Source organism: Canis lupus, chromosome 17 (genome assembly GCF_011100685.1).
Source record: "Canis lupus familiaris isolate Mischka breed German Shepherd chromosome 17, alternate assembly UU_Cfam_GSD_1.0, whole genome shotgun sequence".
Classification (NCBI taxonomy): domain Eukaryota; kingdom Metazoa; phylum Chordata; class Mammalia; order Carnivora; family Canidae; genus Canis; species Canis lupus.
This window is the reverse complement of record NC_049238.1, coordinates 7,905,348-7,919,610: the sequence shown is the minus strand read 5'-3', so window position 1 is coordinate 7,919,610 and position 14,263 is coordinate 7,905,348. Positions and strand designations below refer to the sequence as shown.

At 56.2% G+C, this 14,263-nt stretch overlaps 1 protein-coding gene across 1 annotated transcript; it reads right to left on the bottom strand.

The window, feature by feature from the left end:
- Positions 1 to 1,925: 1,925 nt before the first annotated feature.
- C17H2orf50 (chromosome 17 C2orf50 homolog) lies at positions 1,926 to 10,219 on the bottom strand. Its single transcript, XM_038560584.1, has 3 exons — positions 9,828 to 10,219; positions 4,930 to 4,969; positions 1,926 to 2,926 (listed from the first exon to the last, which is right to left on the bottom strand). The coding sequence occupies exons 1-3, from the start codon at positions 10,064 to 10,066 to the stop codon at positions 2,735 to 2,737; spliced, it is 471 nt and encodes a 156-aa protein (XP_038416512.1). The 5' UTR covers positions 10,067 to 10,219; the 3' UTR covers positions 1,926 to 2,734.
- Between the last annotated feature and the right edge of the window lie 4,044 nt (positions 10,220 to 14,263).

Genomic DNA, 14,263 nt, shown 5'->3' with positions numbered 1-14,263 from the left:
CCTGCGCAGGTGGGCTGCAGAGTGCAGGAGGAGGCCCTTGCGGGGATCTCCGCTCTCTGGATCCCCCTGCCTTGGGGCCCTCCCTGGCACTGCCTGCCCCATCCAGCAGAAATGCCTGGCCCTCCCCATCTCCCCGAATTTTGACTTTTCCTTGAGGAGCAGCTGGGTGGCTCCTTCTGCAGGAGGACTCCCCCCTCCCCAGCCCCCTAGTGGGGACCTGCCTTCTCCACTCCCTCAGATGAGCCTTCTGTCTCTGAGGCTGAGGGTTCCTGAGTCCACAGCCCCATAAGCCAGAGCAGAACTGGTGCCTGCCTCTAGCAGGGCTTGTCCAAGCCTAGACAGGACCGAGTCTGGGACCCGAGCAGTCCAAGGACATCATCCTTGGACTATGTCTGGTGTTGTTTTAAGCAACGTACGGAAAACTATTGCCCAAAGCCACCCACGCAAATGGTCAGATCCTCTGCATCACAGTTGGGATTATCACTCAGCCAATATTTGCTTTCTTTTTTTAAAAGATTTTTATTTATTTATTCATGAGAGAGAAAGAGAGAGAGAGAGAGAGAGAGAGAGAGGCAGAGACACAGGCAGAGGGAGAAGCAGGCTCCATGCAGGGAGCCTGACGTGGGACTCGATCCCGGGTCTCCAGGATCAGGCCCTGGGCTAAACCGCTGAGCCACCCCGGCTGCCCCAATATTTGCTTTCTGAGCCTCGTGCTGTGGACAAAGTGTGCTTTCTTGCCTTAGTGAAGCTGGGGTTGGCCGTGTGACTTGTTTGGCCAATAAGACGTTATCGGATGTGTGCCTATGGAAGCCTTGCGTGGTTCGGTCTGGCTCCCGGTCCCTGGCGCTATGCCCCGAGAACGTGCCCCAGGAAGCTGTGGGTCCCAGATAACGAGAGACGTGTGCACTCGATCTGAAGCTTGGAGCCAAGTCCACGCAGATCCGTGAGCAGGAAATGGAGTGCTGTGTCACACCAGCATGACCGCAGCCAGCAAATGCACTGCGTACACCCGCACAACTCCGCACTCACTGCATGCTTGCACGCTTACGGCCCGAGCCCTGAGCCGGGGCCTTCCTGGGAATCGGACTCTCCTCCCCCATTTTACAGCTGTGAACACTGAGGCCCGGGGAGGAGACGGGTACGGTGAGTCAGGCGCGAGAGTCTGGCTCTTCACTAGCTGTGGGATCCCGGCCAGATTGAATGAAGTCTTTGACTTAGTTTCCAAATCTCTCAAATGGTGACCACTCAGTAATGTGCCAAGCACAGAGTTCGCGCTCGATAGGCACATTGTCTGTAGGCGGCTCTGCTGCCAGGGAGTGCCCATCCGGCGCCTGTCCCTGGGCCTCCTACCCTCCCTCCGGGCACAGGTGAAGTTCTGGATGATTCCCTCCGGTCTGCATGGGCTCCGCCCCGGCTGCATCCGCATTTAACCTCGACTTTTCCTACCTCCTGGGAGTTCCCAGTCTATCTCTTGCTTCCATCCTGTCTCTCACATGGAAATAAGACCCCCTCTGGACCCCCTCTCCTGCTGCGGCTGAGGCCAGGCCGGACCCTCCACGAGGGGCCTCCCCAGAGCACAGAGGGCGTGGGGTGGGTCTGGGGCACAGGTTCCCAGGGGTGCCCTTGCAGGGCCTCAGCTCGGGCTCCGCAGGTGGGCTCCTCCCGACTTGGCTCTGGCCTAACCATGACCACCCAGACCATCACTCAGTAATGAAAGAGATGGACAGACTGATGGTGGGGGGGGGGGGGGCTGACCTCCCAGCAGCCCCTGTGTGAGGACCCACACTTCCCTGCATGATTCACCAGGATGCAACCCTCCCTCCCAAGAGAGGGGCGTCCTCGGCAAACACACCCTCATACCATGGTCCAGGCGCTGCTCTGAACAGTTACACACAGTAGCTCATCTCACCTTCACGACAACCTTCTAGAATCAGTACTTTTATTATTTCTGTATGTGGTAGGCAGAAAAATGGCCCACCAAAGACGTCCGTGTCCTAGTCCCTGGGCCCTGTGGATATGTTACCTTACACGCAAAAGGGATTTTGCAGACATGATTAAGAACGGTGAGATGGAGAGATTATCCTGGCTGTCTGAAAAGATGGAAGGAGGGAGGCCGAGAGAGGTTTGGAGATTGGCGATGCTCCCATTCTGCTTGGAGAGGAGGGAGTCACGGGCCGAGGGATGAGGGCAGTCTCTCCTCTAGAAGCTGGAAAAGGCGAGGACTCAGGTGCCTTTAGTGGCCTGAAAGAAACGCAGCCCTGTGCACACCTTGATTTCAGTCCGGTGAGACCACTTTGGATTTCTGACCTCCAGCGCTGTGAGATAATACGTATGTGCTGTTTCCAGCCCCTCGGCGTGTGGCCTACTTGTTACAGCAGCACAGAAGGTTCGAACAACCCGTGCAACAGCTGCTCAGAGTCAGGAGCGGGACTTGAACCCAGGCGGTCAGCTCATGACTGCAAACCCAGGGCTGCCCCTCCTGGGCCTCGAGAGGGGGTCCCCACCGCTGCCGGGTCCAGGGCCACGGGCAAGCTCCTGGAGTCCTTCTGAGCTCATGTGTGAAAATGGGCCAGTGGAGCCTCGGGAAGGCTGTGCGGGGCCAGGAGAGAAGGAGAGGCTGGCGGACACGTGTGGGCTGTTGACTGGGGCCCTGGGGCTGGCCTCCCTCCCCGCGCCACCCCTACACCCACCTGAGGCAGGCCAGCCAGCCCTCCTCCTCCTCCTCCTCTTCCTCCTACACGGGCTGCAGCTCGGCTTCCAGCTTCTTCTTCCGGACTCCGTCCACAAAGAAAAAGTCCATGCCGATGAGGGTTTGCCCCAGGGGCGTGCCCACCCTGCTGCCCACAACCTGGTTCGTGGAGCTGGGGACTGTGTCGGAGAAGAGAGGCACGTACTCCGGCAGCTTCACGGGCTCCTTCTTATTGCCCTGGGGAGAGGGGACAGTCCGTGTCACCAGCTGCATGGAATCCAGGGCAGGCCTGCAGGTGACCAGGACCATCCCAGGGGAGCGGGGGGGCAGGCAAGGGTGCAGGAAGCAGGTGGCCTCTGCAGGCAGCTTCCATCCCAATTTGGCCCCAGGAGCCCAGAGGGTTACGAGACCCTTCAGCTGAGGCCCACTGCACCTTCCTCACCCTGGGCTCCCTACTTCAGATGCTCCCCTGAACCCTCCCCTTTGAGCCTTGGCCTCCAGTGACCCTGGAGGGACCCTGTCTGATTCCAATCTCCATCCCCACCACCTAAGACCCTGCCTCGCCTATGGTGGGAGTGCCTGAGGGTTGGTTTGTTTGGGGGTGACTTCTTCACCTGAAGACTGACACACACACAGAAACGTCCCCAAATCATAACCGTCCGGCTCCACAGGCCTCCACAACAGGTCTGAGCAGCGCTGCCCAGATCAAGAAATGCCACCCGCCACAATCTCTAAATCCCAGTTTTGAACTTCATCTTAATAAGACCTTGGCTCCTGTCTCTCGGGAACGTGTTTTCAAGGTCCATGCATGGTTTCGGCTGTGACCACAGCCCATTTGCTGTCCTCGCTTCACCCTCCACCATCATCGTGGGGCTTGTGTGAATGGTCCACGTTATCTCTACCCACCTCGCCGTGGATGGCTTTTGGGTTTGTTCCCAGTCTGGGGGTCTGAACATTCGTGCTCGTGTTTCTGGTGACTTCTGGGACTGGAAGGTGAACGAGTGAGTGAATGCATGTTGTGAGAATAATCTGATGAGGCCTTGGGTTGGGGGTTAACTCTGTGCTACCTGGGCTCAAATAGAGGCTATGGGACCAGCGAGGTAACAGGATCCTCGCTTTCACGTGGGAAAGTCCAGGCCCAGGTGGCCCCACACCTCTGGGCGCGATGCAGGTGTCAGTGGTCAGGTTGCTAATCTCCAGGCCTTGGCAGGGAGACTCTGGGCTGGAAGCCCAGTCCAGGAGCTCAGGGTGGGACTTCACGACTCGGGACCCACACCTTCTCTCCCAGGGCAGACAGCGAGCCCGCAGGCTGGGCACGTAGACATTAAGCCTTCCTTCAACCTGGCAGGGCGCGGCCACCGTCTTGGTTGACTTGCTACGCTCGCTGCTCATTTTCCAGGTTGGTTCTCTGACCTTTCTTAACAGCCAGACTCATTCTCCCATTTGGTCATTCACCCAACAGAGTGCAAAATATCGGGTGCTGGGGGGTAGGGCATGGCTGATGGGTGGGGTCCCCAGCCGGACACCCGGAGAAACTGGTGGGTGAAACCTGACCTGCGATAGCCAGGGAGTTGGGCTGGATCTGCCAGCGGGTGAGGAACAGGGGGACCTGATCCAGCTCCCCCAGGAAGGAGAGATTTCTCAGCAGGAGGCATCTGAGCGATGAATGAGCCTGACAAGGCGGAAGCGCATTTCAGGCAGGGGCACAGCATGCACAGAGGAGTAGCTAAAAGGGACGTGGAGGTCAGGGTGGGGGTGGGGGGTGCAGGTCAGATCCTGGGAAGCCTCGTGAGCCACCCTGGGAAACGCAGGTGTACGGAAGGATTTTAAGCAGGATTTTAACTCAGGGTCAGTTTTGTGGTTTAGGAAACTGACTCCGGTAGTGACGTGGAGGACAGATTAGAGGTGGCGCCATGAGAAGCAGGGAATTGGCTTGCGAGGTGGGGTCACCCAAGCTCATCTCCGGCGGGGCACACCACACATCGCTCGCTATCCGCGGCTGGCATCCTCATACGGGGCAGGACATTTCCGAAGCAGACGTCTATCTTTCCCAGTCGGTTCATCTCCATAAACCCGAGAAACGCTGCGGAAAACTGAATGCTCTACGCATTTTCTTTCCCCCGGACCCTGAGTTTCTCGAGACAAGAAAGTGTATTTTTTTTTTTTTTTGGCCTCTGTACATTCCAGCTTCTAGCACACAGTAGGGCCTCCATCAGCGTTAGACACGTCACTGGCCTTACCAGGGGATCGTAGTCTTTCAGGAAACTCCAGTGCTGAGCCCTGGAAAGGAAAACACGTGGGCAGTGTTACAGCTTCCCGTGACGTTTTTTTCGCAAATGGCTTTCTGTATCAAGGGAATGAGTCGATGCCACGGATGCATTTATTACATCACGGAGGAGCTAAAAAAAATCAAGTGCAACAGACACCCCCAACCAGCCACGTATTTATGGCGTGGCCTCCCAACCAGGCAAGTATCTCAATACCTGATGCTTCCCGGAGCGGGAGGCCTGGCGCCAGAGGAGGCAGCGGCGGCGGGGAGGGCGGGGGGAGCTCCCCGCGTGCCTCTGCCCACGTGGGAGCCCTCAAGGATTTCGTGAAGAAAAGCCAGTGATCGCTCCCTCAATTTTTTTTTTTTTTTTTTTTTTTTGTGGCCTTCCAGTGTGGGCAGCAGAAGAAGGTAGGGATGGGGCAGGAGACCAGGATGGTGACGATGGGAAGAAGGGCATTACCTGGGGGGCTAATTTAATTTTTAGTTTAATCTGTTTTTAAGAAGTTGAAGAGTTCTGTAAGACTTATCATAAAAACAGGTTTTCTCTACCCCTGATTCTCGAACCCCACAGCTTCCGGTCAGGCTTCCAGCCCTCTCACTGTTTCTTTGGGCCTGTCACCACCCCATTCCGGAATAATAAATCTAGGCTACTATTTCTTGAGTTTTTGAAATTATAAACATATCTGTGGACTTCCTCTTGTGGGAGAATTTCTTTTTTAAGATTTTGTTTATTAATTCATGGGAGACACAGAGAGGGGCGGAGACACAGGCAGAGGGAGAAGCAGGCTCCCCCGCGGGGATGTGGGACTTGATCCCAGGACCCCGGGATCACACCCTGAGCCGAAGGCAGATGCTCAACCACAGAGCCACCCAGGGGTCCCTCTCATGGGAAAATTGATTATGAGTTAGCTCCCCTGCCCCTCTTCCCTTCCCTCATTTCTTCCACAAATGACTATATTCTAGATTTTGGCTGAACCAACATGTATTGTTTATATCCTTAGGATTCTGTAAACACCGTTCACTAAGCAACTATCCTGGATCATAGGATCCCAGATCCTGCCTTGGACAACGTGGAATTTTTTTCTAGAGTTATAATCACTTTTTTTTCTTAGCTTCTGTGTACAGATCACTGAAACTCTCTAGCAAAATCATAAAGCCCCTCCCGGTACGGTCTTCCACGCAGTCAAATGCAACAGGTAATCCACGTCTCTTTCCCGCTTCTTCTCTAGAGGCCGCCGTCCTGGATCCGGGGTTGCCCTGCTCCCACCAGGGCTGCTGCCCAGGACCTGCCCTGCCCTCCTGACCCCCACTCAGGGGTTCCCTCTTTCGGGGTCTCGGGCCTTCCTTTCTTGTTTACTCCCCTGCTGTGGAGCACATCCTCCAGGGTCAGTGGATGCCTGCATTTCTTTGGTTCTAGAAAATTCTCAGACACTTTCTCCTCCAATATTTCATCTTTCCCAGCCTTCCCTTGGGGTGCTCTGTTGAAAGGTATGTTGGAACTTCTTGTCCCGTTCTCTAGGGTTCCAATTCCTTTTCCGTCTGCTTCCTCTCCTTGTCTTTTTGGAAAATTGTGATGAAGCTGAGTTTATGGTTTCTCACTTCAGTTGTATTTTTTTTTAAGGATTTTTTTTTCTTTCCTTTTAAAGATCTTATTTATTTATCCACAAGAGACACACACAGAGAGGTAGAGACAGAGGCAGAAGGAGAAGCAGGATCCCTTTAAGGAGCCCGATGCAGGACTCGATCCCAGGACCCTGGGATCATGCTGTGAGCTGGAGGCAGATGCTCATCCCTGGGGCCACCCACGTGCCCCTCAACATTACAGATTCGTCTCTAGAGGTTCTCTTGGATTCTTTTTCAAGTTGCCTCTTGGTTCCCCCTGTCTTCAGCCCATCACCCTCCTGAGACGTTGGGGCCCTCCCCAGCCACCCCTTCCTGGGGACCCTGTTCCCTCTCTGCCTGCCCACTCAACCTCCTCCAAGCCTCCCCAGGTGTCCTGATCCCCTCACCAGCCACCACTCCCCGTCTTGTCACAGGGAGCCACGTTTCAATAGCGTTGGTCTTGAACTCACCGAAGGCAGGGACCTTGACCTCAGAGCCACACTAGGACTCAGTGAGAGCCAGTGACGTGGGAGAGGGGATGCCGGGTCCCCGGCTTTGTGCTGCTCATTGCCTGCTGTGCTCGCTGGGGGGCCCTGAGCCAGGCTACTGTGTTCTCGGGCCCTCAGTTTCCCCATCTAGAGAAACCCCGGGGGGAACGGGTGTGTGGGGCACCTCTCAGGGCTGTAGGAGGTAAGACACAGACCTGGTTTCAAGGGCTCAGAGCAAAGAGGAAGGTCAGATGATCTCCCGAATATCTTTTCAAATATTGACGATGTACCAAAAAGATGATACTTTGGATGAGATTCATCATTAAAATGGATTTCACTAGTTCCTCGTTACATTTTTTAAGGCTGCCATTAGAATATGGAATATTTCGTGTGTGGCTCACATGGTGTTTCTGTTGGGTTTCCCTAAACTCTCCCCTCTTGGGTCTGTGACCCCTTTCTTGTCCGGGGCTCATCTCAGCTCATCTCAGAGTGCGTGTGCCCATTGGGTCTAAGACCTTGTCTCCGGGGACACGAGGCCCCTTCCAGGGACAGCCCAGGGGTCCCAGCGCCAGGTTCTCAGGCCCCTCCTCGCTGGGGGCACACGCAGGTTGTGAGGGTCACCCCTGTAGGGGGATGGTCCACCGGTTCCCACATATTCAGAGTCGTGGCCGGCACTGGCCTTTCGTCACCCCCTAGAGCGACCCCACGTCCCTTAGCGGTCACTCGCTGCCCTTGTCCCTCCCGTGATGCCGGCCGCCTCCCGGCCCTCTGTCCCCTGGTCCCGCGTCCAGCTCTTGACTGCTGATGCTCAGCGGCCTCCTGGGCGGCCTCCCGCCGGCCCCGCAGGGCGCTCCTCCCACGGTCCTCGCGGCGACTCGGACCCGGACCCGGACCCGGACCCGGACCCCACTCCCACCTCTGCTCAGGTCTCCGGCTCCTGCTCTCCCCAGGCTCCTTACTGTGTCGACAGCCCTTCCTTTTAAGTGTCCCCTGCACCCCAACCCCTGCCTACACCCCCCCACACCCCACACGCACCACACACACCCTCACCCCACCACACACAGCAGGTACACACCTCCTCCACACCAACACCTCACACACCACACACCCTACACACATACCACACACACCAACACTCCACACACCACACATACACACACACCCCACGTACACACACCCTCCACACCAATGCCACACGCACACCACATACATACCCCTCCACACCACACACCATACACATACGCCCCCCACACATAACCCTATACCCCACACACATTCACCCTCCACACCCCACCCCCACCCCAAACACACCCCCCCACACAGCACACGTACACACCCCCACACATACCACACACAACCTTCACACCAACACTCCGTAAACACCACACACATACCCCACACACTGTGCACACTGTACACGCACACCCTCACTCCATACACCCCCACCCCTCCACACATCTCACATACACACATCCTCCACACCAACACCACACACACCCCACACACCCTCCAGTCTCACAGCCCACACACCACATATGGACACACATACACCCTATACCCCCACCCCCTTACACACCACACACACACACCACATGTGTACACACACACAACTTCCCCCACACACATCCTGTGCACATATCATACACACCACACACACATACACACACCTGCCACACCCCCATGCCTCACATCTCCCCCCACACCACACACATGCACACACCTCAATACACCAACACACCACAGACACACCACACACCCTCTCACTCTAATCCATCAGCAGTTCTCATAACGCTACCATGAAGCCATTCCTCGAGTTTTCTCAGATCTCAGGCTAGATCACATCATGCTCTTCCTCGAAACCCTTGATGGTGTCTCATTACATTTAAAAAAATATGACCTTTTACAGTATATGACATGTTCCTCCTACTTCTGATCTTTTTTTTAAAGGTTTCTTTTTTTTAAAAAATATTTTATTGATTTATTCATGAGAGGCAGAGAGAGAGGCAGAGATACAGGCTGAGGGAGAAGCAGGGTCCCTGCGGGGACCCCGATGTGAGACTCCATCCCAGGACCCCGGGGTCATGCCCTGAGCCAAAGGCAGGCCCTCAACCACTGAGCCACCCAGGTGTCCCCTATGTCTGATCTTGAGGCTCCTGTCCCCTCGCCGACTGCCTCAGCCACATGGACTGTCTTTGTTTTGTTCTGTTTTTAAAAACACCAGACTCTCCGTGGCCCCTTCTCACATTTCCCGACAGCCTCTGGGCCACCTCCTCAGAGAGGCCTCTGTGAGCAGCCTGTAGAAAGAAGGTGCCCACCGACCCCTCGCTCCATGACACTCGCCACACTATTTCTTGTCTCTCGGCTGGCTTTGTGGTGGCCCAGTCCTGAGCTGGGGGCTCCCAGGAGCCAGGTGTCGGCCTGTGTTGTCCCTCATCGCAGCCTGACAGGAATGTCTGGATTGATCGGATGCCTGAAGGGATGTCTCTCCCTTGGGTCAGAGGGTGAGGGCTCCCCCCCTCCACTGCTGCCCCCCAGTCTCTCCCTGGGGCTCCAGCTGGAGGGATTATTCAAAGGCAGATGGGACCCCAGAGTGAGCGCTGGGCCACCTGGCCCCTGCCACCTCTCCCTCCCACCCTCGGGCTCCAGTCTGGCCGGCGTGTTCTCCCCAACTCGTGGCCCGAGCACTTTGACGCCAACACGTTTGCCTGCTTACTCCTTCTCATGGGTCTCTCTTTTTCCAGAAGCTTCCTAGACCCCGAGGGTCAGGCAGGGCACTCACCAACGCTGCTGGCCCCTCCTCTCGGCCTCCAAGAGCTCCCTCCACAGCTGGTCCCGCTGCACACCGTTCGTTCCCAGGGCCCAGCGCTCCGCTTCTGGGGCCTGGGGGGCTTGGCGACCCCTGCCCACCGCGGGGCCACCTCGGGCAGTGCGGGAATCTACGGCTGGCGGCCTGGTTGAGGGCAGCCGGTACCCAGCGGACGAGGTTTTCTGGAGCCCAGGGGTGGGGGGGCTCCCCATGGGTACGGGTGTGATGGGGAGGCAGAGAGAGACAGAGAAGTGGAGAGATCGAGAGAGACACAGGAGAGAGAGGCTCCGGGCTGAGCCTGGGCGGGGGTCCTCCCCGCCGCCCCCCAGGCCCCAGGCTCCGAGTGGCTGAAGTCGGCGGGGAGAGCGCTGGAGCCGCTGTGTTTTGAGCTTCTGCCTGTGTTGACGGTTGTCCAGGGGACGGGCCAGCTCCCGAGTGTGTGTGACATCTGAACCCGGGGAGGGGGGCGGGTGGAGAGACTTTCTGCGTCTGTACCAGGCCCAGCTCAGCTGCCCCTCAGCTCTGTCCCCAGGGCCCCTGGCCCCCTGGCCCCCTGGCCGGAGACCTCAAAAACAGCATGGGGGAGGGAGAGGGGGACCAGAGCCCTGATTTCTGGGGCAGTGAGGAAAGACCCTGGCTCCTAGACAGGATGGGGGTGTGTTGGGGCCGCGGCCTCCCAATTGCCGCATGGCCTTGAGCTGCTCTGCCCCGCTTGGGGCATGTGAAAGGACCATAATAACCCGCTCAGCTCCCCTGGGGACATGGGCTCCCACCAGAAGGTGGATGGAGGTGCTTCGTGAGCTACAGAGAAGATGCCAGTGCGATGCTCTGCTTCTCTGTTGGAGGAGGCTGCGAGCACGTGGCAGCAAGGGGAACCTGGTGACACTGTACCTTCATACCTGGTCTAGCTGCAAAAACCTGGAGGGTTTACAAAGCACCACCTTCATCTTGCTAAACCCTCCGGATCCCCCAGGACAGGTATTTCGGACTCTGTTCTACAGAGGAAGGAACCAAGGCCCTCGCCAGCGGGATTAGGTGACTGTCCCAGGCCACGCAGTTACTAGCCGAGGCTTGGCCTTGAATTTAGATTTTCTGAAGGAATCAAGGGGAACTGGAGGGTGGGGATTCGCGTTTTGAGCCTCCAGCTGCGAATCTGCTCTCAGCCAGTGTGGCCCGAGTGGCTCTGGGCCCCGGGCCTCTCCGGCCTCTCCTGCTGTGGCTCAGCTAAGCTCCTCGCACACGCCGCCCTCACCTGCTGCCAGGTCTCCCAGCTTCGGGCTGTCCCCTGTCCCTGTCCATGTGGGCAGATTTCTGGATCTTTCCCTGAAACTCTTCTGTGGGCCGATCCAGCTGGGCGTGGTGCTCCCTTCTCTGTATAGCTGGAAAACGGGTTCCCCGTCAACTAAGCACCCACAAAGCCCTGCTCGAGGAGGTATGTCTGGTGCCCCAGGGTGTGGGGACAGGTCAGCCAATGCACCTGAGCTCGCACTGGATCTGCTTTCCAGAAGGAGGGGCCAAGGAGTGAAGAGGACAAGAGGATTTGCCAGGTGGAAAAACTGGGGCAAGGAGGAAAAGCATGGATGCAGGAGGGAGCACCAGTATTGGGGGGAGGTAGAGGGGAGGAGGCGAGGTCTGAGGCTGGCGGGTGGGGCCCCAGGACCACAGGGCTGGTCGGAGCTGTGCCTGGAGTTAGCGCACAAGGGAGAGAGAGACGCTGCTGAGGCAAAGAAGCATCGGGAAAGAAGAAGCAGGGGAGTGACCACGGCCATGGCCCAGGTGAGCGGTGGGGAGGCCCGCACTGGCTTTGGGCCGAGGGCTGGAACAGAGATGGGGTGACAGCGGCCAGCATTTGCCTGAGGAGGTGGCGCCGAGTGATGTGACCTTCTGGGACAACATTAGTTTAGTCCCAAAGCAGAGGCTGGGGGGCTGGTGGGGGCTGTCTGTCCTCTCTCCTCTCTTCTTCCCCCAGAGCTGGGACATGCAGCCTGGCCTTCAGTGATCTTGAAGTTCTCCCAGTAAAGATAAACTGGGTGAACCCCCTGGACCCTGGAACAGGCTTTTCTGGTGGCTATTTTCTTTTCGGTGGATGTGCCCCGGCGCAGCCAGGACAGGCCCCCACTAGTTGCCGAAGAGTGGCAGCTCTGATCTGACCTCCACAAACCTCTGGAAGGGGTCGCATGAGTGTGTTTACAGAGGGCAGTCCCTGCGGCAAGGGACACCTCTCATAAGACGACCACAGGCTGTGGCGTGGAGCAGCTCGGTTGCTCAGATACCTTAGCCCAGGTCTCCTGGCCCCAAGCCCCAGAGACAAGGGACAAGGCCAAAAGGCCAGCAGGGGCATCCAGGATGACCAAGTGCTTGATGTATGTAGAGGCTGAATACTTCTGTGGGGGTTAGTCTTTAATTCAGAAGCCATTTACTGACAGATGGTAGCAGGATGGATAGAAATGTGACAAAGCAAATACAACAAAATATTGTTGTAGTGTAATTGTAGAGTCAAGGTCATGGGTATATGGGTATTCAAGGTACCTACTTTCAGTGTTTCTCTATGTTTGAAATTTTTCAAAATAAAATGTTGGGGGCAAAAAGACCTCTCCGGCCAGTCCAGCTGGAACACATTCCGTTTCCTCAGTCACTGACCTGGAAAAGTGTCCAGATCCACTCTGGGTGGTCTCCCTAAGCCCCAGCCTGGGGGACCCATCCCCTCCTCCTCAAAGAGAATCAGGACTCTGGGTATCTGTGGTGCTTTGTGACTTGCTGGGTGTCCTTGAGCAAGTCATTGCCCCTTCCACACCCCACAACTTGTGATGTAACTTTACATACAACTCTCCACGATAGGACAAAAATCCCTGCATTTGGGGGCTACTGGAGCTGTATTTTAGTGGATTTCTCCCATCCCCAAGAAGGATTTTTTTTTAATAAAGATTTTATTTATTTATTCATGAAAGACACAGAGAGAGAGGCAGAGACATAGGCAGAGGGAGAAGCAGGCTCCCCCCCACCCCCCCGCGGGGATGCAGGACTTGATCCCAGGACCCCGGGATCATGACCTGAGCTGAAGGCAGACGCTCAACCACCGAGCCACCCAGGTGTTCCCCCCAAGATGGACTTTACCGTAGGTTCTGGTAAATTCTACAGCCTGGGCTCTGGTGTGCAATGACAGGCCGGGTCCCACTGGGCCAGGTGGTCGCAACCTGGGAGGATTGGCCCAGCCAAGTGAGGCTCCGCCCCGCGGGGCAGGTGTGGGGGGCTGGCCGGAGAAGCCTCGCCCCTCCCCGTAGACCCCGCCCCTTCCCCTGCAGGGGCTGCCTTGGGTTTGCCTGCCTGGTTTAGGCCTTCCTCCTGTCTCCGAGATCCACCCCCTCCCAGATGAAAATTTGGGCTTAACACCAACCTCTGTTGGTGCAGGTGAGGTGTCCCCCTGCAGACACCCTCAAGGCTTCATAAAAGGTGGTGAAAGCCAAAGGATTCCGGGCCACCATCCACACCTTCCCAGCTGCTCCTACCAAGTCCCCAGAAAGTTCTGAGATTATGAGGACAGCAACATTCAAGGTAATGTGTGGATCAGCCCACACCCCCTTGTCATCCCAATCATTTCACTTTTGAACAGTGGCTTTTGATCTTACCGTTTGCTCCTTCTTTGCTGTCAACTCACCCACCATTTTGTCTTCAGCTTAAAAAAATTTAACATCAGAAACATCTTTTCACGTTTTTCTTCATGACCTTTATACTTCTCACTTTAATCAGCTTCTTAGAATTGGGGTGTCGCAATTCACTTAGCCATTTTTTCCAGTTCTTGGGCATTTACTTGGTTTCCGGATTTAGCATTAGCTCTGATGGATATCTTTGTGCTTCTTTCTGTTGAATTGTTTCACCAGGATGGATTCCCGGAAGGGGATGACTGAGCCAAAGGATATGGACATTTTATTTTATTTTTAAAAGATTTCATTTATTTACTCATGAGAGACAGAGAGGCAGAGACAGAGGCAGAGGGAGAAGCAGGCTCCCTGCGGGGACCCCGATGTGGGACTCGATCCCAGGACCCTGGGATCATGACCTGAGCCAAAGGCAGACGCTCAACCCCTGAGCCACCCAGGCGTCCCAGATATGGACATTTTAATGACACGCAGTCTACAGAGCAGTGTTGCCCCCCAGCCAGGCATGTGTGCGTCAGCTGAGCTGGTCCTGCCAGAACTGGAAGCTGTGCGTCAGGGTCTCTGAGGCCAGCCCCAGGTTGGTGATTTGCTAGGAAGACACCAGAACACAAGCCTCTAAAGCCTCTCCTGTGGAGTCACACGGACACACTGGTTCCCCAGCAGTGAGGTGTGACAACACATGTGGAAGGTTGTCGACTTCATATGCCCTGTTTTTAAAAGAGATTTATTCATTTATTTGAGAGACCCAGGAAG